We start from the raw sequence: 24,534 nt of genomic DNA on the forward strand, positions 1-24,534 counted from the left end.
TTCCAGTGGAAATACTCAGTTTTGGTAGATTTGAGGAGCATTGGAAGGCAGCACATTTATTGGTTTGTTAGCCTGTTTCATGTGAATAGCTGTCCATTAGAAAATTCAAGGCCCGTTTTGCCTTGGTTTCTGAATAATCAACCTAGCTAGCTTAAATCAGTCACACAGAAGTGAAAGTCACGTTATCTCACCCTCAAACTTTTTAACCATTCAGCAAAACATCTTTTATGCTGTAATATCTTGTGAGTTTTGCTAAAATGTGTATTTCCTGTCTATGTTACAAAAGATGGCTCTAATTTTATGAGTTTTTTGGGGGGGAGGGGGGTTGTGTGGGTTTTCTTTCAGGCAGTTGAAAAGGAATATAATAGCTTGAAAAGCTTTTGTCCATTTGATAAAGCTGTGCTTTTGATATTGAAAAATAAAGTCTTTCATCTCTCCTTAGCACAGCGAAGACAGTGAACACGATCCTATTTGGTCATGTTTATAGAAAACAAAACTTGTATTTGTGTTAGTGTGCTTATTAACTTGCAAATTAAAGTTTCAGTGATCTCTGATTATCCTGAATTTGGTGAGAAGGGTGACAGAAAACTAAAGTTGGGCAAGATATGATGGAACACCACCTTATATGTATACTCAAAAAAGCCACAAAGAAACTTCTGTTGAAGACAGTTGTCAATTACTAGCATAGAAACACAATTACATTTTTGGTGCCTAGATGTTCTTTTTTTTTTTTTCCTTCAGAAGAATAGTATTCTTCTCCACTCATAGAGGTAGGGAGGCGGTGGAGTTGCCATCCCTGGCAGTGTTCAAGAGGCGTCTGGATGAGGAACTTCAAGATACGGTTTAGTGGCTTGTGGTAACAGCGGTAATGGGAGGACAGTTGGATTAGATGATCTTGTAGGTCCTTTCCAACCTTGTGTTTCTGTATGACTATGAGATATATGTGTCTCTTCCACATTCAGTCTCTGCACCAATCATGAACATACTCAATGAGTAGGATGTTTCATACACTAAAGCAGTGTCAGGTTCCATGCAAAATTTGTCTGCCATGTATGTTGTAGAAATTCTGTTCTGATGGTCTTTTCCTCTTTCTTTCTGCAGCGCGAGAGCCAGTGCAGTACATGAACTGCAGTTGTATCAGGGCACAGTAAATCATCTCAGAGACTCTGATGTTGTTAGTGAAAGAAGAGAAATTAGGTTTTGGGTTAAAATACTAACACATTGATAAGAGGGTTTGTGAATAATTTCCTTTCATGTGTTTTAGGCTATTCTTAATGAGGATATGAAATCTAACTGCCCAGAGATTTTGTATGAAATTGAGGAAGAAACCTCTATTTTTCCCAAACTTCGACTTGATCCAGTAGATAGTAACTACATCTATCTGTCCTCTGCCAATAAGGTAAGCACAGCACTAAAAAAATAAATAAATTCAAATGAACTGCTGCTTTAAGGACTTCTGCCATTTATTGATGAAGTATCAGTTTGGGTCAGTCAGCGTCCAAACTGCAGTTACCAGCTTTATGCTTTAGGTCTCTCTAAGTTCTGGTTGCACTTCTGCAGAGCAGAGCTCAAAAGAGCTTCTGTTTCCATGGTGCTGCCCACTCTAGCTCTGATCCAGCAAGGCCCTTAATCCTTTGATTATTTAATGCCATGCAGTCAAGAGAGTCAATTTTTTTTTCTTCTTTTTTTTTTTTTTTTTTTTTCTTCCCTGGAGTCTGACATTATACAGAATCAAGCCTGAAGGTAGAACACAAAACTAGATTCTTTGGAGACAGTTCCTCTGAAGTAATAATCCAGGTATTGGTAGGCTAGAGCTTGTTATTCAATTGGGGATTTTCTGATATGGAGAAATCTCTTAACTTGAGAGGCAGCTTTGAATTTGAATTCCTGACGAAGTCAATAATAAAGTTGTCATCATCTTCAGGTAGGCCTAGACTTAAGAAATGAGAACAGATAAACAGATAAACAAACAAACAAAAGAACAACTCCATGATTAGAATCGTTTAACATAGTGAGGCTGTGCCATCCTGTAAGCTTCTGCATATGGGCACTCACTTCATAGCCACATCCCAAGCCAAGAGCAGCTCCCAGTAGCCCACACAGTCATTGCAGCACATCCTGCAGCAGGGCTGCTGAGAATTAACTCAGCAAACTCCACTGTATCACCAGTAGCTGGGAAAATGTCAGGAAAAATGTAAGGGCCATCTGATGGGATTTTACCCCAGCTCGTGGCTACTTTATTCACCGTAAGATCACTTCTCTAACAGTGAACATAAATGTTAGCCTGCCGCCTGAGGGAGTGGGTAAGTTGGTGGGAGAACTCCTAACTGATACAAACCATATATCACATACACAGAAACTTTCAAAATTTCAGTAAAAAATAAATATTCAAGGGAAAGGCTTCCATTTTCTTTGGCACTGGTGAAAGAGCAACTTGTTATAGAGGAACAACAGTTTTTAGGAGTACATACTTCTCTAGTTATCTCCTGTAGCTTAAATAAGACATCTATGCTGTCTTTTTTTCTACTTGCTAGTTGTCTAAGATGTTGGCTAGTCTCTGAGCATAGTATCTCACACGCCTTCAGGTAAATTGAATTTTACAGTTTGTGGTTGGAGAAAGGTAAATATCTGTGTACATACCTGCTACATATCCTTGTTTCTGTTCACAAAACATAGGAACTTACAAATTTGTAAACAAATGGTTCGAATCAGGAATATTTTTCTTATTAATATTATTAATTAACATTGTTATCAATAACATTATTGTATTTGTAAACAGCTTTCTCTTTTTCTTTTTCCTTTCCTTTTCTGAAAATGGCTGACTAGGATATTCAAGCTGAATGTACAAGTATAGATACATACAATATAGCCACAATTATCTATATTTGCTTATTGAAATAGCATTTGCTTGCATGCATGCTGAGTAGTTGCATGCGCTTGTTCCAGTGTGCACATGCAGTTACCTGACATGTTGATGTAAACACAGAAGCATTTTGTTTTGCGCATGCATTTTTGAATGCACCTTCATCGATCATTTAAAAATTTCAGTTTTGATGAGAGGAAAACTATGCTGCTAAGCGGAGCATTGTTCATAAAATAAACCTCCTTTCTATTGTTGCCTATAACTCACTGCGCTAATCAGACTTTCCTGCATTACTCTGTCCATGCTGGCCTTTGAGTAGTAGAACCAAATTGTCATTGTCAGAGGAGTTTCACTATCTGATGGCAAAATGAAGCGTGTGTAAAATAGGCCGCATATTTCTATCCAAAGGTCTTCTGGCAGAGGGGAGTCCATAAGGAAACTTCTCTGAAGGGATCGTGCTTGACTGATGTCAGAATTTTTACGGTAACCCTCAATTTCCTTGTTTCTGGAGGCTATTTTAATTCGGTGTATTATTGCATTCTTTGGTTTTAGGTGAGAAGAATACCAGTTGCAAATTGTGGTAGATATGTTTCCGAGCAAGAATGCTTATCTGCAAAGGATCCCTACTGTGGGTGGTGTTCTTTGAATCAAAGGTATTTTCTGGTGTTTTAGCCTTGCATATAAAAGCAATGCATTATTACTCAGTGTACATTTTTACAGGCTTGGGGGTATTCAGCATCAATTTTCTATCTACTGAATTTTTATGAAATCAATCATTGCCGTAAATGTGAGATGCTTTATTGTTATGTGAAAAGGAACTTCACGCTTCTTAAAGCATGTGTTAGCCCTCAGATTTTTGAGTTCTACTCATAAAATGTATGTTAAGCTAAAAAGAAGAAATATTCTGGTTTTAGAACACGTTTTCTCTTGCTGCTTGTATAGGAGAACAGGGAAAGAGTGCTCAGTTGCCTTCAGTATTCATAGTGCTTTGGAATCACTGTCTTTCATTTAGGCTAGAGGAGAATTAGTTTCTAAATGCTTAATCCTTGCATTTGAGTGATTAGTTTTGCTGCTTTCTTGGAATCAAGTTTGAAAGCTACTGCATGTCTTTGCCCTGGATTTAAGGAGCTCCTGGGTCTTCAAGCCAAGTCTTGACAGCTGCAAGAAATCATATAATGTAAACCCACCCTCATCAAGCTCCATCTTAAATTTACATAGGTCTTTTTGTTCTTCCTGCTTTGACTGTGCGACTCTCTAAGAGTTTCATTTTTCTCCTGGTTAAAATCTCTCAGCTCGTTTTCATCACACACATATTGATGGTTGGGTTATACTTGCCTGTTCTGTTGTCCACTCTGCTTTGGTTTCAGTAGGTTTTCTTTATCCCTCACATTTATCTTCTCACTGTTTTTGTGAAAACAGTCCTCTTCTTCGCTTTCATTTTGCTGTACTGAAACAGCTAACTTTACTAAGCTCCTTTCATATAACTCTGTTGAAGTTCATCCTCTGTGAAGTTTTTGTGCATCCTTTTCAAATAAGGATGGCCAAAGCTATCAAACTATTCCACAGGAGATTTCAATGGTAGGTAGCCCAGTGGTCGTCAATCCCTCCCAGTCTGACCAGGAAGCACCTTACTTAGTGTGTCCTGGGATCACAAATGTCTTTTTCATGACTGCATCGCATTGATGGGCCACATTCGTCCATGATCAAATAAAGCCCTCAGGCCCTTCTCTTTCTCTGTTTTCTTTCCAGCTGATGAGTTTCCAGTCTATAGCACATGTGGGTTGTGGGATTTTTATTGCTGTAGGTACATGTTCTTGTACTTCATGCTTCTAAATGTCATCCCATTTCAAAGTTATCCAAGTTTTTCTGTGTGATTATCTTATCCTACTCTGCACGGTAATGTTCCCGACATCATCAGATGTCTATCAGTATAGAACTTCTTTTTATACCAGTTCATCACTGGTTAAGACATTAAAGAAAGCTGATTATGAGATTGATTTGTTTTACCACGTTACCATGGTTTTGCTGAAGATCTGCTCCTTTGTGTTTCTAAAGGTGGTGATCAAAAGAGAGTAGGTGTTTATACTGTAGTGGTTAGGTGTTTTTTTTTCCCCAAAATCTCTTTCTCTCTTTTGCTATCTTGTTAGACTGTATGAATTAGTGTTAAGCTTTTCAGGCTTTTAGTTATCTTATAACAGTTATCAGTTAGTAAATCCCCTCCTTATGAGGAAAATCACCGTGAGTTTCCACCTAGTTGAAACAGAAACAATTTGAAGAAAAAATGGATTACTGTCATATGATTCCTCTTCAATGCCTACGTATTTTCTTCATTGTTAGCACTCAGCATCATTAAATACCTGTTTTTTTGGAGAGAGCTCTGATTTTATCAAGGTCCATACATGTCCACTAAAGCAATGTATTACATAACATTTTTTAAGACAATGTGAACTCAGTCCAGAATTTTGATGAGAAATATGAACATCATCTTATTAGTGAAAACAAAATGAAGCAAAATGTTGCTACTCTGTTTCTGCCCCGTCTTCCATAGGGGCAAATATATATATATTCCCCTTTTCCCTTAAAATCATTCAAAACAATTAGTCATAGAACAGTGTGATTTCTCTTAATGTTTGCCTATTTTCTAGATGAACTGGATTTATCCAAAGTATGTTACAGTTATTCCAGTAGAAGGCACTGATGTTTTACCTGTATTTTCAAAATGGAAATAGCACAGTATGTCTGTGTGCCTGTAAATTGATCCTGAGGTTTATGGGAGTGTTGAAAGCAGAAAGTGCCCCTTTGGCTTCTATGAGGCAACTGTGAGCTTTTGTGATGAGAGAAATTGGATCCTCTACTTCCCCATGTGGCTGTTTCCTCTGGAATGACCATTCTCCATTGCACATTGTTTGAATGTTACAGATCATCTTTTAGAGCATAAAAGACAAATTTTCCATGACATGAAGACAGGTATGGCCCTTGGTAATAAGTGATAGTACATTTTTGCCATGAAGCTCCTAAGTTCTTCCCTGTAAATGGGAAACTGACTCACTTTTAGCAGTCTAAGAATATAGGTATCTTTGTACTAGGACAGTTTTGATTTTTCAGCTTCATCAACTGTTTTCTTATTTAATATTTTAGTATTAATGTCACTGAAATGCATGTATAATGCAAGTATGACAAGCATGTTGTCTTGTATGTTTGAGAGTGTGATCCTCAGCCTATCAGAAACTATTAGGTGTCTCTCTCCCATTCCTCATTGCCAGTCAGACTTACTTAACTACATTTAGCTGAGCATCTGGTTCATGGGCATCTGTTGATGACAGATCCCATCCATCCTTTGTGGTTCTAAAACAGTGCTGATGGACCTTTGCGATCTCAGTAAGGTGAAGAAAGATTTAAATGAGACTGAAATTTGTCCTGGTGAAGTCAGTTTGAAATATGTCAGACACACTCTCAATAGTGTAGTTATGATCTGAATGCGTTCAGATGCAAGGCTCCACATGCTTCTTATGTATCTGTTTCCTCAGTTAAACCACAAAGGAAGTGACCTTGTGTTTAAGTGCATTGCTGTTACCAACATCTTGGTGTGAAGAGAAGGTGGCTTTATGGCTTGTATGGTTTGTGGGGTTATTTTGGGCATTTTCAAAAGTGGTGGATGTTTTTCTGTTAAGTATTTCAAGTGTCCTCCTTTTGGAGAGCAAACACATTGTTCATGAAGTACATTTGTGCAGTGAGCTCCTAGTGCAAAGACTATATCAAGATCTACGTGCTTCAAGAATGTCCACATTTCTAGTTTCTAGCAAAAGAACAGTTCCCTGAGGCACATTTCACTGTCACATGATTGAAGCTCAACATGCTTCTACTTCTGTAGAAAAGTGTTGTTATTAAAACATTAATATTAAATACCACTTCTATTTATGAATATTCACTTTTAATATTAAGATATGTGCATTTAGAAATAACTTTGCTTGCTTGCTTTAGAAAATTACTTGAACTTAATCCATGAATTGTTCATTAGCTGTTCACACCAGGTAGTATTTTAGGGATTCATTTCTCAGACTCAGTGATCATCCATCTAATTTTTATGTTAGCGTCCTCCACTCCTTACTGCATTTTTTCATTTGTAATATTTATAGTACTTAGATATCTTGGTGTTTCCTCACTCTTTCTTAATTTTGTGCTGTCGCATAGTTTCTTTGTCCTACAATTTGGGATCTGTAACATTTTCATTTCCTTTTTACCATCCTACTTCTGAAATTAATTTTATCATTGAAGATTGAGATATATTTTTTGAATTACCTTTTCAAAACGGTTGTTCATAACCAAAAGCAAAGATTACCATTCGTATCAGTGGACAACAGAGGTGACTGGAAAGAAGGATTAATTCACCTTGGCTTTACATTCAAAGTGTAGATCCACATCTGAGCTTCACCCCCATCTTCTCTTATTTACCTTGGAGAGAAACAGCAGCTTTCATAATGTGATTCATTTCATTTTTGCATTAATGTCTAAAATAGGTTAGGATAACTTGACCCTGAAAGAGCATATTGGGCATAGAGGGAAATGGGGGAGGTCAGATTCAGAGCTGTACAATGAAGCAGTCAAAAGTTGGGGTAATGAAATCCGTCCCTGGCTACCAAGTCTGCTGTTACTTACCAAGCATCTAACATTTGCTTGAGTCCCATTGACTTAATTAGGTCCCTAGAGCATATATCAATGCATTGTAATTTATTTTGATAAGCAAAAGATTTTACTGATTGTTTCCCTGGAGCTTTTTGCAGTTATAACCATATTCCCTGTAAAAAATCAATAGCGTTCCTGTAAAAATCAATAGCATACTAAATAAGTTGAAGTAGAGTGTCTGAAATCAAAGCCACCGTAAGGAAACCAGTATAATCTTATGTATAATTTTAGGTGCACATTAAAAGAAAATTGTACACGTTCAAACAGCACAAAGGGTTGGTTAAACATTTCGCATGCACCTGATAGAGATCTGAAAATCCTTCTAAGGTTCCCTGCCAGAAATCAGGTATGTACACCCAGTTTTATGCATGTTTGTTTTCTGTGCCTTAAAACGTGTCATGTTGTTACTTATTGCAGCTTCCCTTCTTTTATTGTGATGTTCCATATATTAATCCCTGTTACCTCAACAGTTGGCAAATGTATTGGAAAACTCTGAGTTGAATATATAGATCAGACAGATGTTCTCTTCCTCTCCCATAAAATATGTCTTGAAGCAATTCTTCATGGTGTTGGCTCAAAAATGTGCTATGCTGACAACTTTTCCATCGTATCACTGTATTGGCTATTTTCCTATTTCCATTGACTATGTATTGAGTTCGTTATGTAAGTTCTGAGCTTTGTAACAAGTTGTTAAACATTCCCTGGGACACATAGGCTAGCACAAATGCGTCTTTAAGTGCTTGATATTACTGTTTGCTCAGTATCTGTTCTCAGCAAACATAGCCTTGAGCATTTGATTATCAAGTATTGTGACTGGCCACTTAATCCGCATGCTATTGTTTCTGGTTTCCTGATTGAATGCATTAATGTGCTCGTATTTGTAAAGCACTCTCAGCCAGAAACAAAGAATAATTAATTACAAGACAAATTCTGTTTCATAATTAAGTGCATTTTAGATACGGTTGCAAATGTTGACTCTGTGAGGATTTGTAATTCTTGCTCAAATCTCTGTGAGGATTTGTAATTCTTGCTCAAATATTTTGAAGGAACTATAACAGCATGTAATAGTGCTACAGCAAAATTCTTGCTTTAAAATCCCAAATAGTTTAGATTGCTCCCCTCACATGCATTAGAGATCCATTTAATTTGTGCAAGTAAGCCGTGTTGTTCCTTTCAGGACTCTTCGTATTGTTTCTCCAGTTGGGAGAGGTCTTCTCCTTTGAGAAGATGCCTAAGGAATTGTCTGCTGCTGCCACAAAAGATTATGTTTCTACATTTCATAGTTTGAAGCTTTCTGTAAAGGCAAGGGGGCAATTTAACAAGTACTACAAGATATCTATTGAATGTTTATGTTCTTACTGTTTTATAGATTTCTGTGTCAGCAAGTAAAAGCAAAACCCTTACTTCTTGTATAATAAAAATTGTAAAACCTATTGAAATGCCTCATGAAAATGTAGTGCTGAAAAACTCGTCCTGTGTCTGCAATCTCTCTACTCCAGTGACACTGGATAATGGTATGTCTTAATATTACTTTTATTTAATGCTTATTTACTGTTATTTATCACTAAGGAGAACTGTGCATAAATACAGATCTTAGAACAGTAGGTAATACTTCATATTAAATGTCATTAAAAAAATTATTCCTGTTTTGTCAAGTGATTTTGAGTATACTTACAGGACTCTTGATCATTAACAACTTGTTATTATGGAGTCCCCTCTAGAAGTAATAAAACACATTAACCTGTAACTAGAAGCAGCTCCTTCAAATCAGCCTGTAGCAGTGCAGTGTCTCAGCTTTGGGGGCTTTATTTACATGGTGCAGTTAGCAGATGTGTTAGGAAACTTAGGGAAGCTGCAAGGACAGTCAAGCTGGCTGGAGCCATAGAAGCAGTGCTGGTGCAGCACTCTGCTTTTACACATTAACCCATCTTAGCCTTTCTCTCACCTGCAAACAGAATTTGTTTTCAAAGCAAGCTGTACCAGCATAAAGATGAGGAAAATCTCAATGTCAATGCCTGTATAAAAAATGATCTCAACATTCAAGTGCAGAGCTCTCTTAGTACAGGTTGTCTTTGTACTTTTCTTATTTTGTCAGTGTTGGAATACAAGATAGAGATAGGTTCCCCTCAAATTTGAGATTTCAGTAGCTCATCCAAAGTCCTGGCATGGCAAAAGTTCCTCTGGTATCATGTAACTTCTAAGTTCCAAGTTCTAAGTTCCTGTCCAATATTGATTTGAGAACCAAGAGTAAAAGACTTTGTTCCCAGCAGCTGACAGTAAGAGCAACACACACAAGTATTCTGGAATATTAAGGTGGTATTAGTAAACACTGTAAATGGCTTTTTAAGAGGAAAAAAGCATTAGAGGGAAAATAAGTCCTTTATTAACCCAGACTGAAAAGCCACGTTTTCCTGTAATTGTGAAATGCATGATCACCATCCTCATTCTTCCTGGACTAAAACTTTTTCTTACTCAGTGTAGAGCAAATGAGGGTAATGATGGAGCCTTTATTTGAGAAATAGGTACAATAGGAAAAGATATCAAAAGGAATCAACTCACCCCTCCTGGTAACACCTCCACCTGCATCTGGGCATGTCCCAGTCTTCAATACCACCCCTTTGGCCTGATATCTGTGGCTGAATCATTGTGTCAGGTACCAAAGAGGGGTTCTAATTTGTATCCTAAGTGGGGAAGACCAAGTTGCAACATTCTTAAAGCATTGGGTCCGCCATCTCTTGGTCTCATTCAAGTCTCTCAGGGTTCCATAGAATGTCTTGGTCCACCCCTGCAAGGACTGTGAGACTTCCTTCAAAACAGCCTTCAGGATCCCTTTACATCTTTCTATTAGGCCTGCTCCTTTTGGATTATAGGGCAGGTGAAACAGCCATTCAGTGTTGTTGCCTTCAGCCCACTTTTGCACAGTTGCACCTATGCTCCCTAAACCCACCTATCATTGTGCCTTTGTGCCTGAAAATTGCTTTTGGTCATGATATATAACTGATGTTTCTACCCCAGTATCTACTACTGCCATAACCCGCTGCACATTCTTTCAGGACCAATGAATCATTAGCTTGACGTAGGGTCTCCCATCCCCCCTAGAGCCCCTAGTCTTGGGGAATTTTGGCTTCTCTGTCACACCATCAGCTCTGGAATCCCTAAATCTTTATCTTCTGATGGCTCAACTGTGACTACCTGGGCCATCTGAGGGTGTTTACGTTTTTTCAAAGGGACTATGAAGTCTTCTAGATTCCACGTGTGTTGTGGAATCTGTTCTATGAGTCTCACTCCTTCCCTTTTAGGTGAGCATTGGAATCTCTGACTATTTGGTACCTGTTTCCATAGTTGTAATAAGACCTGATTAGGCTGCCCGTCAATCTTTTGAAATTGAACTCCTGCTCTAATCAGGTAATCGAACATTTGTTTTCTTGAGACCCTGATGGGTCCAGATTGAATTACCTTAGGGGCAGGTCTGTTAGGCTGTGGTGCTGGATAGACATCCAACATTTCTACCACCACTCAAACATTGTGCCTGGCCTGTAGGTGCTCTGTCTCCCCCTGATCTGCCACCAATTGGGTGGCCTGTTGTATTATGGCCTCTGAGGCCACTAGGGGATCCAGTATGGATACCAAAGTACCATACTGATGTGCTGGAACTTGCTGCAGGATGAGGTTCCTTATTCCTGCTGAAAACTTAATGGTGTTTGGGCTCTCAAAATCCTCCTCCTAGATTGCCTCCTTCATGCCTAATTCTCAAATGTAGTTTTGCAAGTCCTCCATAGAGGGCCATAGGCCAGTATTTAATAGTATATCACTCTTGTTTGTCCATGTTGCACAGCATGCGGCCATTAACCATGTAATCAAGGAATGATTTTTGTCATTATGTTGGATGGCTGCATATAGTCTTTGCCTGAGTACCACTTACCAGGGTGAGTGGTAATGGGTGCCAGTTTTGAAATTCCGGTCCATTAACCACAACGCTCTCTGCCCCCATACCCTACAATCGCAGCATCCATGCTGGCATCCTCTCTCTTGGTTTTCCTCTAAACCACTGAACTAAATCCATTAGTTCAGCTGCCGTGTATAGGCGAGCTGTTACATGCAGTGTGCTCTGGGCAAGGGGCCACTGGTCGGGGGGCAGCCCTGCTGGCCTATCCTGTGAGGTTTTTTTGTTTGTTTTTTGAGTTACAACTCCTCATATATCAAAGGGATCTAGCTCTAGTGGAGCCTCAAGATCCGACCTTTTAGTACTTTCATTTGCAGAGTCCTGATTCTGTGGATTCTCTTGTACAGGGTCCCTGGTAATTTCTGGAGATATTCCAGATTTTTTTTTTGTAGGAGAATGATAGGATTAGGTATTTTCCCTCTCAAAACTGCAGCTCGTCTTTCCAGTTCTTCAATGCGGTCACGCAATAGTTGATTTTTTATATTGAGAGCTGCTTTAGTTATATTTAGCCAGTTCAAGGCCATCATCAGTGGCCACGCCACTGTGGAGGCAGCTAACCGTCCTTCTCGAGTAGTGAGTACGTTTTTGTTTAGACTATTGAAATACTCAGCCAAGCGGGCTGGAGACTCCTGAACATTTCCTCCATCCCACAGGGGGCCCCATTTTTCAGTGATACAAGCCATCCTGTGATATGGGCATCCTAGGAATCCTGGGATTCCACTATGCTCAGTTAGCTGATCTTTACAGTATATAGCATTATGGAACCTTGCTTACCTTGCCTGTGCTTTGTGCCAAAGATGAGCCCTTTTACTGTGTTATGCAGAAGGCAGCATGCTTCACTTGTGCCTGACAGTAAAACTGCCTGCCATTCATGTGCTCCTATGATTTATGTTAGTGAATAATAGAAATATAGGAGCTATGTTGACTATTATGGTGCCTCCTGTAAAGTGGCCTCAGTCTCACCTGAACATGAATTGCAAAATTCCTTCAGGTCTCATTTCCAGAAAGAAAAAAAAACAAACAACCCAAAACTAAGAAATACCTGCTATTCATTGCAGTCTGGTGGATTTCAAAAGGTCAGCCCAGGCCATGCAGAAAGCAGTAAGTTTGTTTTCTGTAAATTTCAATGTAGACAAATTCAGGAAACCATTTTGGACAGTATTCTTTCTGAAGTATTTAGATAAACTTAGAAGAAAGCATTGCAGAAAGCGATACATTTCAAGCTTTTACTTTTTATTCCTAGTAAAATACTGCATTTTAGTAGCTCGTGGTTTGAGCTCTCTTATGATCAACTAGGGAAGTCATTTAGGCAATTTTGTGCCCAGCATGCCAGGTTCCTGCAGACATGTAGATTTCTGAAGAAAAAAAAGGGGTGTTTGGTGGAGGGTTTCAAAGTGTCTGTACATGCTCATCTTCATCTTCAATTACCGAAATAACTTTAAAGTCAGACTCTTTGCTTTCCATTTAGTAAGGTATTTAAGCACACCAACAGTCCTAAGGGTTGTTTCTAACAAGCTGTCAGGTAGCCTTTGCAGTAAGCACCCAAGTGCCATGCTGGCATGTGGAGCTAGGAGATACCACTTATTTAGCAATTTAAATGCAGCCAAAGCTGGTTTTCATCTGAACAAGCCAGCCTGGGATAAAAGCAAAGCTTTCTCTACCTTTGCAAGGTGGATATAGTTGAAATCTGTGTAGCTTTCCTGTATTAAAAAGCTATCTGCTTCTTAGCATAGGAAAGCTAGGAAGGTCTGCACACGTGGGTTTCATTTGATCTCAGACAGTCATTCATTTTGCAGACGTACACATCTGCAGGCACACAGATGAAAGAGACCATGGCTTAAGTGGTATATATCTAACTCTGTTTTTCGATGTGGTATTCTGCTCATGGGAGATCTTTCATTCCACAGCTGCCAGCGAATTGTCGGTGTAGTAATTACTAGCTGAAATAATAGCAAATTGACTCATGCAATCATAAAAGATTTAAATAGGATGAAAATTGCTACTGCATAGATTACAAAAGAAGACTCTGAACCCAAGTGAGACAGAAAGAGATAGAAGTACAGTATGTCAGGGTCTCCTGCATATGAACAGTCTGTTCTCTTGTGCTGGAAAGCTTGAATTCAGGGTCTGGTTATGCCACAAGTATACTGCGTGCTTTTCAGGAGATGATTTTACATCCTTACTTCGTGGTGACATTTCCTTATCTGTATCTTGTCAGTAACGTTACTTGTCTATATCATGCATAGGTGGTATCTAGCTCAATTAACGAGTGTATGTGTAGTGTCTGAATAACTCAGCAGAGGGGTGCTATGGAAGCACAAAATCTAGTTATTTTTATTAGACAAAAATGTGAGGAATATGTGTGTGAGGGGTAGTGAGTACCATGTAGAGAACAACTGAATGCATGCAAGTCTGCAGGTCAATTATTTTTAACGAGTATTTCTTGTAATATTCAGCATTTGTCTAACAGTCTTATTTTTCCAGATTGTCTGGTCCTTGAAGCATCGCTGTCCTCAAGCTCTTGGAATATCACAGAAACATTTCAGTTGGAAAAGTAAGAACCTGGTTCCTACTGCAATTCTTTGGGGGGTTAATGTGTTTGCACTGGAAGTATGATCATTCTTTTTTTTGTTATTTATTAAGGAAATACATTTCATTAAAGATAGCTGAATTCCTTTTCTTGGCCTGTTTCTCCTCTTTCTTGATTGCCTTTAGAAAGCTACTTCTTCTGATGACTCTTTTATTTAAGGGGACCCTGGCAGCTGTAGGAGAGGCATTACAATGACTGAATGATAAGTGCCTGAAGAGATAATAAAGGATGTCATCATGACATTAAAATCCTTTTTGTTCTTGTGAACAAGGTGGGCCTCTGGTATTCAGGATGAGACCTAGGTCAGAGAAATCAAGAGAGTCTGTGAAAGTCACCTTATGGGGCTGCTAACAACAAATACCCGTTGTTCTGTACATATGTGTACTCAACTCATTATGTACTTGTATATTTACTCTCAACTCATTGTTGAGAGCTTGCAGTAGAAATCATTTGTGTCCAGTACATGGCCAAAACCTTTATGATATGTGGTTGGTAAAATCTAGGTCTGACTAACATATAATCTAGGTAGTCATAGTATTTCCCTTCAGAATGCCTCTCTTCTTTATGAGGAGGCTAATTCATAGGCACCTGGCATGAAACTGAGCTCCTGCTTTTTGGGAATAGGTCCCTAGGGCAACATAGGGAAGGAACCTTTCCTCTAAGGCATAGCATTTCTCAGCATGCATGGATCTGAGAAGAGCACCCTGCTCTTGGCCATCCTCTATGCTAATCAATGCATCAGCTATGAGCTGGTCGTCTCCAATAGGCCTATTTTTTGGTAAGGAGAGGCAACAACAAACCAGCAATACTTGTTAACACGCACACAGAGTAGAAGTTTGGAAGTTTGCCCTTTTCACGATAGAATGTACTAACTGACCACTTACATACCAAAGAAGATCAGAGCAAAATAAAATATCAAGTGCTCTGTCTGCTTATTGCTTTTCAGAAATGTATGGCTTGCAGCATCTTAGCATGGATTCTATTTCATACTAAATTTGTCCTCAGAATAAGCAGAACAGAGCAGTAGGTTTGGAGGGTAGGCTCAGGTTATGTTTTACGTATTTCATTACACGCTTGCCAGGTTTTCCTGTTGGATTTGTGCTTTTTTTTCTGTCACATGAAATTTCACATTCATGACTGGATCTAGATTGAGTCCCTTGGTCTTACAAAAACTCTTGTTCTGTGTATTAACAGCTGTTCACGGTGCATACACGACGGTGAGTGTGCCAGCTGTAATTGGACACGTGTCTCTCCTGCCTCTGCCTGCCAGGTGAAGTTTGTTGAGGAGAGCTGGAATCCCCTGTGATACCGTTTTGTTGTATTCTTTACATCTGAGCAGTAATCTGTCTCTTTCTTGTTCTGACATGGAGAAATGCTGATTTTTTTCAGGGTACTTGCAATGTCCAAAATGCTTCCAAGGATATCACAACAGCACGGAAATCAGAGGTTAGTTAGCATTTTGAGATCAGCATTATTGAAGCCCTGTTTGGTTGATGTTGAAAGGTACCAGCAAAGTTTTGGGTTTCAGATCCAGGCATTGAGACAATAAGCACTGCAAATATCACATGCCTACCTCTAGATGCAATATTTGAAGAATTACCTTAAATTCCATGTTTGCTGTGTTTAGGCACTCCACAAAAGCTTGTGGGCAGATGGAACTAACCTCCATCTATCCAATCAAGCTGGATCACCAGAAAGGAGATGTTAATGGTGGCACAGTACCTGACTGAATCTGGTTGTACCGTTCTCTCCTGAAATCATAAAGACTGTGTGTGAACTTAAGCTTTTTTCCACATAGAACAGCCTGTTAACCACAAGGTTGTCTCTTTATTCTTTATGCTCAAGTGGTTTTATTTTATTTCATAAAACTGAGCAATCTTGTCATCAGTGGTTGCTTATGACAGGCAGGTACTAGGAGAGGAATGAGTAGCAAAGAAGACTTTGACTGATGAGAAAGTACATAGAGATTTGCAGCCTACCAGTTTTGCTTTCTGCTTTTCTGTGAATGATAGCATGGTTGGTATAAATAGGCACTGTGTTCTGATCTCTAAATGTTTCATTAGAACTACACAAACTTTTACCTGTGGAGACAGGAATTACCTCCTAAATCCAGCCATTCAGCTGAGGCGTCTTAAACAAGATCACAACATTTGTTTTATTTTCCACAGAGTGTGATTTCAATACTTGTGCTTCTGAACATTAATATTCTGATTCGGTGTGCACGTGAAGCATTATTGCTGGTGAAAGAACAGAGGAAATTCTTTGCTTCTGAGCGTATTAATTCATTGGTAAATAGTTGGAATTCTTTGGGAGATGGCTTTCTTCCATGTGCCTTATCTGGAAAAGACAGTGATGGACAAGACTGTGAAAGCACTAGAGGCAGCCCCAAGACAGATGTTTATTTAGACATGATCGATCCTTTCAAAGGGCTTGAAATTGCATTTGAAATCCTGTTTTCCTTTGACTACTGGGGCTTTAAGAAGAATATATTGGAGGGCTGAGAAAGAGGATTTGTGTCTTCCTGCAACCCCAGCACAGCATTTATATTAATATACTTTCTTTTGGTGATGGGAGCTCCAGCCCTCCTCCTGATTCCAGCTGCTAGTTTCCATGCCTGCTCCCTCCTCCCCTTCCACCACAACAACAGCAGGAGTGATTGTGCACGTGCATTTGACAGGGGAAATGATTTGGCTGGAGATCAATGTTTTCTTTCAGCAGATTGTTTTTCAGCTGTGTCGGCTGCATGATGCAGGTCTCCGTGTGGCCTTGGAGTCTTGTGCCAACACTGGGGAAAGAGTGCAGGGACAGGCATTGGCTCCCTGGGGAGGCAAAGGCTGATTAAATCAGGCCATTGCCAAGCATCTCACTGTGACCTGCAGCCGCTCTAACTGCAGCTCTGAGGATGTGGCTGTCACTGTTTACACAGCCCCAGGGAAGTGCTATGCTGTCCATGCCGGGGCTAGGTCTCGAAGCTCCAAGCTCTATTGGAGATGACAGGGCAGTGCTGATTTACATCACCTGAGGACCTGCTGCGCCCTTTCTGTGTGCCTCTCTTTCGTCACCATGGCATCAGCGTGCCTCACAACTTCTGGTTTTTATAAATGACTTTCTGCCCCTGCGGTTTCCTTCCCTCTCACTTGCAGGGGCCTCTTCTGGCTAAGCAAGGGCTGTGTGTGTGTGCAGGAACTGAGGGGCAGCGTGTCCCTTGCTCAGAGGAAATAAGGACTGCCAAGCTAGCTGGCCTGCAAGAAAGCCTTGCCTTTCCTGCTTTCAGCTTCTTTGCTGCTAGGGAAAGTGCTGCAGATGGCCACAGGCAGGTCTGAAATCTGGCTCTCCAGCAATGGGTGCAAGCTGGCCCCAGAGTTGCCCCTATGTGCCTGACACCATGCAGCACGGCAGGGTGCAGTGAGGAGGCCTGTGTCATGGCTCTGTGGTGAAAGCTCAGCTGGAGGTGAAGCTTCTCCTCACTCTTATTTCCACTTAGCTTAAAAATAGGGAAGAAGGCAAGCAAAGCATTCTGTACAGCAACCACACCATCTTTCTTTGCTTAGACACCCAGTGGCTGTGAGCTGCAGGGTGAAGAGGCCTCATTTCCTGCCTGCACCACTGGGCACCCTATATTTCTGTCTGGTGCTTGCTGTCTTAGTGTGGCTGTGTGGGTCTTCGTGTGCTTCTGTGATACTGTATGATCCTGCTAGTTGCCTGTGGGAGCCTTAAGCAGTTTTGGCTTCCTTTATATATTGTTTGGCTGGTGGCTGTTTGTGACACAAGTGGAGGGACAGAGCAGGATGTAGCTGCAGTAAGGCACTGCTGTTTTGAGGGCTTCAGGCTCTCAAATTTCTGCCTCATTCATCTTCCTCACTTAGCAAGGGTTAATCTGATCCCCAAGTCAGGGTGGGACTGAACTTTCCCCTTCAGCAGTTTGTCAGGCATTTCCTTTGCCCTCCTCCATTATTCCTACCAGAAGTCACCTTGGAGCAAAGGAAATGCATTAACAAATTCCTTGCTTTTGCAAGCCCTTTGGTCCTGGCCTTTGCCCTCCATTGCTCTTTCCTAAGGCACAGGCTGTGGCTTTTAGTCAGCTGTGACAGGTCTCATGTTTGTTCTGCTTTGCTTAGGCGTTTGATGGTAGTATGTGTGGAAAATGCACTTTCTGAAGCAGGCAGTGGCTGTATTTTTAGAGAACTGGAGATGGGATCCACATCATCCCCTCAGAAAATGAGCCCAAAGTCTTGATGCTATCTGTGTACATGAAAAGATTGGCAGGGAGAAAACTTCTGTGGCAACATCATCCCTAGCTTCCCTAAGAGGTTTTGCATTAGCTCTCTTAGTATCAGGGGCTGAACTTACCCAAGAATACATCCACAGGCTGACGTAGCAGAAATCAGGATAATCACAAAAGTCTAAAAACTGAATTGAAACTGGTTGTACAGGCAATCTAAAGCCAAGCCAGAAGTCATTTGCCTGAGAAGGTTTCAAACACTTTGTGGTTTCACGTGTATTTTCCTGGTTTATTGAATGTTTACAATTTTCTTTTGATGTCTGAAAGATGCACGGAGAGGAACCTGACACTGATTATCAAATAGGGAAGCATCAAAACAGTAAACATGAGATGCTGTCAATCACATCAAGTAAACATGCTAGGAAAAAAAATCTCTTGGTGGTGTTAGTAAGTCAGAGTAAATAAATTGAAAGATGCACAAAGAAAAACACATAGAAAAGCCCAGTTTAAAAACTAAGCACAATTAAGTCAGACTAACAGCATCAGCACAAACTAGGGTTATTCTTAAATGTGTACAGATAGACTTGTGAGCTTCTTTGCGTCAAAATGGAATACCAAAAGATTTCTTCAGTTGTGCTTCAGGTAGTAAAGCTCATTCTGGACTATTTCTTGACTTTTCATTCTGGGATTTGCCTCTGCTTTCCCTTTTCAGGTCATGAGAAAAGTATCTTCATTTGTTTCTCCAATGTCTTATAGTGACAGCACTGTTTTTTTTGTCTTGTGTTGTTTTGTAGCTCTTCAAGAGTCATGCAAAATGTATCATTTCAAACTGGGTTTTTATGATACGTACCTTCCAGCATGTCAGATTGTGATTCCTTTTGGCAGATTTTTTATGAGATAAATTGAAGTATAAATTATGTAGGTAAAAATAGTTGGCTTGCGAAGAAGTTGTGATTGACAGTACTTCCCTGGATCAAACTTAACGAGATCTGAAATTAATAAGAAAAATGTATCTCGGTGCCATCAAACCCACATTTCTGAGCGGTGGTTGTTTTTTTGCTGCTGTCTAACTGCCTAGCCTTTCTATAAACAGATTTTGTTTTGCTTTGTTTTCTAATAGCATATCAACATTCATTCCATCAAGCCTTTGTGGATTTCTACGTTGGGCAAAAGTGAAATAACAGTCAAAGGAGAAAACTTTACACATGAATCAGGCATAAAACTGATACTGACAGGAAGCAGTGGCTGTAAACAAGAAATGTGAGTTAGCACAACTCTGAAAAGTAATACTGTTTATTTTGCATGGTGTAAATTGTTTGTTTATACCCCAAACCCAATTTTTCCCTAGCAGCAGTGTTGTATGAACAGTTGTCCTCAGCAAAGGGGCACTCCTTCTAATCTTCTGCATCCTGTTCCCAAAGGATGGAAATGAGTGTGGTATTTGGGTAGAGTACAAGGGGTGGAGTGGGTAGGTGGGCATTCTTCTCAACATTAGTTAGGGCATGTCTGTACACGTAGCCCTTTGGTTCTTGCAGCAAGCAACAAGAAATTAGGTCACAGGAAAACCAAAACCCTCAGTTTTTGTTTGGCTCTCCTCTGCTTCATATTATTCCCCACATATTCTAGGATTTGGCTTTTGAAGGCATAGACAAGACGCCAGGGATGGAAATCTCTCATGCAACAACTTGTACTTTTCTCTATTGATGATTGCACAGTGTAAAGCCCTAGGTAATTAGGCTATCTTATTCTCAATCAGTCATTTTCAGGAGCAGCTGCAATGGCTGCCTGTGATTACCAAGTCCTTTTTATATAGCTTGCACTTGAACAAGTATTCGTATGGTACTGTTCAGTTTTTATTTCAACCATGAATTTTCTGAGAAGCATGGAAAACAAAAGAGGAGAGAGGGAGGGAAGAACAGAGAGACAGAGGAATAGAGAGAAGAAAAAGAAGGAAGACAAGAGCAGGAAGGGAAGAGAAAGAAGGGGAAAGAAGGGAAGGAAAGGAGAGAAAGTGGGGGAAAAAGAGGTGATGGAGGGGAAGAAAGAAAAGAGAGAAGGGGAGGGAAGAGCAAAAGACAACAAAATTAGGAAAGTGAAAAAGAAGAGTAATCTAAAGATTGTCATTCTTGACTAGCTTTTGAACCATTTTGGTTGAACAGCATATGAAATAACAGGAAAATCGCTCACTGCATTACATAGCCTTGTCCCAAGGCCTCGAGACCAATATCCGTACCATACTGTATGATTACTGTGACACATCATAGCAGCTTCACTCAAAAGAAGCCCCACTTTCTCTTTTCCATTCCCTGCTCTCTCTTCACCTCCATCTGGCAGCTCAAAGATTCATTCCTTTCATCCCTTCATCCTTTGCGTTAGGTTGTAGGCTTCGTGTAGTAACACCAAATGAGTGACATAATGGCATCTGTGTGAATGACATAAACAGCATCTGTGACTGTTTTCTTTCTCCTCCAGCATTAAAGTTAGAAATGTGATAAATGATACACAAATGACATTTGCTCTCCCACCAACGCGAAAAGAGGCCAAAAGTGTGTGCGTACAGGCTGATGGGAGAAAATGTTCACCACCAGTCACCCTGCATTATGTATCACTGCCAGCATGTTTTGGAATCACACCAAATACCTCCTGGATCAGGTAAAATGTGTCTTTCTATACTTTTCATGTATTTATTAAAATGTAGTTCCACTAAGCCAATATGAGTGAGCATTCTTCCTAGGCCAGACTGCAGCTAATATGAACATGGATGACTGCAGTAATGTGTCGTGGATGAATTTCTGCCAGTGAACTGATTTAACATTTAACGCACAGATAGGGTCACAATACCTGCAAGAATGATACTGTGACTTGTAGGATTCCATAAACTCCTTACTGCCTGTCTCAGGGCTCCATAGTAGAAGTTAAAAGTCATCTCTTTGTGCCAAAGCTAAATCCTAAATTTGCTAGCACATGCAAATTCAAACTTCAGTTAACTTTCTTTCAAACTCCAATGAATTTCTTGGTGGTCATATGCATTTCACCTTTGAAACAATATAAAGTGTCCATGAACTGAAAGGGCAAATACCCAGCACTGAAGTGGTAGGTGCAGGCTTGCCTTAGGGCTGGGTTCTTTAAAGCCAGAAGAGCTTTCAAACCTCTGCTGTGTTCTGCAGGAAGCTCTCAGCTCTAGTGTCAGACTTGCAAGGTGGTTTGAGACATTCTCAGGCACAGCTTTCCACCTGTCCATCTGTCTGTGCAGCAGAGTAGCAGAAGGGATTTTACTCGCTTTCATGTTCTCAAGCTGACATCTTGGCATCAAGCACTGCCAAGTGTGGGTTTGAGGTAATGCATTGGGCTGGCAGCTGCAGCAGCTGAGCAGCTATAGGATGCGTGCTCTTGCCTCCAGGTGAGGCGCAGCACAGACAGCTGGAAATTAATAATACCTTAAACCACTCCAACTGTGATCAGCAGAGATGATGAGCCAGCCCTCGTACACAAGCACCATTGTGTGTGATGAGACAGATGGTTTGAACATTGACGAGCATGTTCCCTGTGAGGTGCCTGGCACCACTGGTTTGTCCTGAGGAAGGCATGAATTAGGCATAGGCAGAGCTGCTTCAGGATAGAGAAATACCGTGATGTTCTTTCCTCAAGACAGAATATTAACTTTCACTCTGGTTCTTAGGCTGCGTGAAAACACAATAAGAGGGTGGTTGTTTTTTTTTAAAAAGAGTATGTGTTCATATGCTTTCAAGTCATTTGTGTGCAAAAGCATTTATCATAACATTATGAAGAAAGGATGGCATTATGCTATATAGCTCAAATTATCTTGTCCTGCATGTTGACTCTATTTCATAGGCTGCTACCAAAGGAAAATGCATGAGTAATTCATTCACAGCTAAAGCTTTAATAGGGAGTTTATCTGTAGGAAAAGAGGTAATTTTAACATTGCCTTCACCTGTCTTTCCTTTTTTTCTTCCTTTTTTTTCTTTTTTTTTTTTTTTTTAAACAGTGGTGGTCGCAGAATAACTACAACTGGTAGAAATTTGAATGTGGTGGACAAAGTGATTATTTCAGATGACCAGAGATCAAACCTCACTGTAAGTCTTAATCTCCTTTACAATACCAAGTGGAGGTCTTTTAAGGGATTAGGTTTTGTTCCTAAGGTTTTAGGAGGATCTCAGCATTTTTCAAATGCTTACACACACTTAACATCAGTCATTCTCCTAAAACAAACATGACCACTTGTAGGATTATGGCTGCATCTATCCTCAGTACAGGATAATGTATAAACTCAAGCTACTTTCCTGCATGATTCTCTGTGACGTTTTCTATGCTCCAGAGACTTGTTCCAAAACTGTCCTTTCTTGAGCATCCCCTGAAGCTCCAGATGTGGTTCAGTTGAAGGAGGGGGTCTTGTATGTCTCTCTGGCACCCACATGGTGCCATTGCCTCAGCAAACAGGAGGAGATGAGGTAAGGCTGAGGTGAAAGCCTTCTTCCAAGGTTGTGAGGAGCTGTGCCTCCTGTTGCCCCCAGAATTTGTAGCACAAAGACCTGAAAACAGCAGCACCACCCCGTGGAGTTGCCCATGGGATGGATGTCTGGAACAAACTCCACTTTAACAAGTGCAGGAATGGAGAGAGGCGATGTCCAAGGGTACTGAAAAGCTTGTTCTGCTTGTCTCATAGGACCTGCATTGAGGGGAAGGAAGGAGAATTCATCATCACTATTCCCATCTCACTGCAGGAAATACAGTGAGATGTCAGCCTTACAGTGTTCAGTCAGCCTTAAAACAGCACAGAGAGAGTGTGGTAAATATGCTTAAAGGTAGACACAGTCTCAACAACAAAGAATGTTTCTCAGGTGCTCTTGCATGCAGCTGTGATGGCAGAGAAGACATTTACCAGCAATCTGTGTGAAGTCAGGAAGGCTTTAAAATCACTTTGATTGCCTCTGTTTGTAGTTGTACACACTGTTGAGTACTTAATGACTGTCGCAGCTTTGCTATTGCTTTTCTAGATCTCTGAGTGTCCTCAAAATAAATCTGAGTACCATTACTTATCGCCTAGTCTGAGCCATGCAACGGAGGGTAAAGTTGTTGATATGATATTTAAAGTGGAAACTACCTTTATACCATGTGTCAAATTGCACTATCACCCTGACCCAGTGTTCATTAACTATCAGCTGCACACTGAGCTGGATCCTGACCTGGAATTAAAAATATATGTAAGTTTGAAAGTAATATACTGCAATTACTTATTTAAAACAGTCATTGAAGTTTCTGTTACATCTTACCATATTTAGTGACTGCTTATTATCTTCAATTCTTTCCCTGTAGAAAGAAAATGACAACTTGAATATCTCTAAAACAGAGGTAGAAGTATATCTGTTGTATATGAATGGTTCACAGACTGCAAAGATATACTTCAGTGTCCAAAATATTACTGAAAAACCAGACCGTAGCACCATACTGTGCAAATTCAAAAGGGAAGGAACAGAAAAGATTGACTTCTCCACAGTGAAAGTTTTTGTAAGTAGAATTTCCATTTATGCAATTTAACATTGGTTGTTTATACAAATGTTGTGGAATGTACCAGCATGTTCTGATAATGAATATTCCTTTAGAGGGAGGAATTGGATGCATTTTCTGCTCTCCTGGTACTTGGTTGTCTTGTTATATTCCTCACATCTAAGCATGCCTCCCCAGCATAGGTATCACTAGCAGCACTGAGTTAATCTCTAACCTGGTTGCTATCCTAATGTAAGAAGTGGTCTGTGCAGCCCAAACTGAGCTTCCTCCTTCGGAGCTCCAGGGGAGTAGTAGCTTGTCACACCTCTGGCTGCAGTACAGAAGTTAATAATAATGGAGTGCCAGGATCTGTAAGTAATCTGCTGCTGCAGTGTGACTGAGAAGAAAGGATTCTGTCCTCCTGTTCACTTTTCCCCTGTAAAATTAGTGATCACTAAGTGATCGAGTGCATATTGGTTACTATAAGGGAAAGCATTTCTGAATGAAAAAAGAGTTAAAATTCAACATGCACCAAGGAGACCAAAATGGAGCAGAGCCAGGCCCAAATATGAGAACATCAGCATGGATTTCAAGGCTAAGCTGCATCTTAAGATATTTGCTTCATGAGTAAGATGAAGATATATATATAATTTTAAAGCAGTTATCACCATTCTTAAAGAAGAAAAATGATACCAGACTCTTTTTGTGGCGTATGCTGGTGTAAAACT

General features: G+C 40.1%; 1 protein-coding gene and 2 pseudogenes across 2 annotated transcripts in view; 1 reads left to right on the forward strand and 2 right to left on the reverse strand.

Annotated features, from left to right (window-relative positions):
• The window catches only part of PLXNC1 (plexin C1), a 65,393-nt gene that overhangs the window by 11,602 nt on the left and 29,257 nt on the right, over positions 1–24,534 (forward strand). For both annotated transcript variants that reach the window (XM_085538635.1, XM_085538638.1), the window contains exons 3-14: positions 1,265–1,399; positions 3,416–3,516; positions 7,778–7,892; positions 8,916–9,060; positions 13,974–14,043; positions 15,274–15,349; positions 15,469–15,525; positions 19,422–19,561; positions 20,774–20,953; positions 22,308–22,395; positions 23,317–23,523; positions 23,636–23,827. In XM_085538635.1, coding sequence (XP_085394761.1) covers positions 1,265–1,399; positions 3,416–3,516; positions 7,778–7,892; positions 8,916–9,060; positions 13,974–14,043; positions 15,274–15,349; positions 15,469–15,525; positions 19,422–19,561; positions 20,774–20,953; positions 22,308–22,395; positions 23,317–23,523; positions 23,636–23,827 — 1,506 coding nt within the window. The remainder of the gene's footprint in view (positions 1–1,264; positions 1,400–3,415; positions 3,517–7,777; positions 7,893–8,915; positions 9,061–13,973; positions 14,044–15,273; positions 15,350–15,468; positions 15,526–19,421; positions 19,562–20,773; positions 20,954–22,307; positions 22,396–23,316; positions 23,524–23,635; positions 23,828–24,534) is intronic.
• Positions 10,679–11,287, reverse strand: LOC146762362 (uncharacterized; annotated as a pseudogene).
• LOC146762363 (uncharacterized) lies at positions 11,558–12,362 on the reverse strand (annotated as a pseudogene).

The sequence above is a fragment of the Coturnix japonica genome, chromosome 1 (assembly GCF_054131305.1).
Source record: "Coturnix japonica strain WE chromosome 1, WE-NBRP24, whole genome shotgun sequence".
Taxonomy (NCBI): Eukaryota; Metazoa; Chordata; class Aves; order Galliformes; family Phasianidae; genus Coturnix; species Coturnix japonica.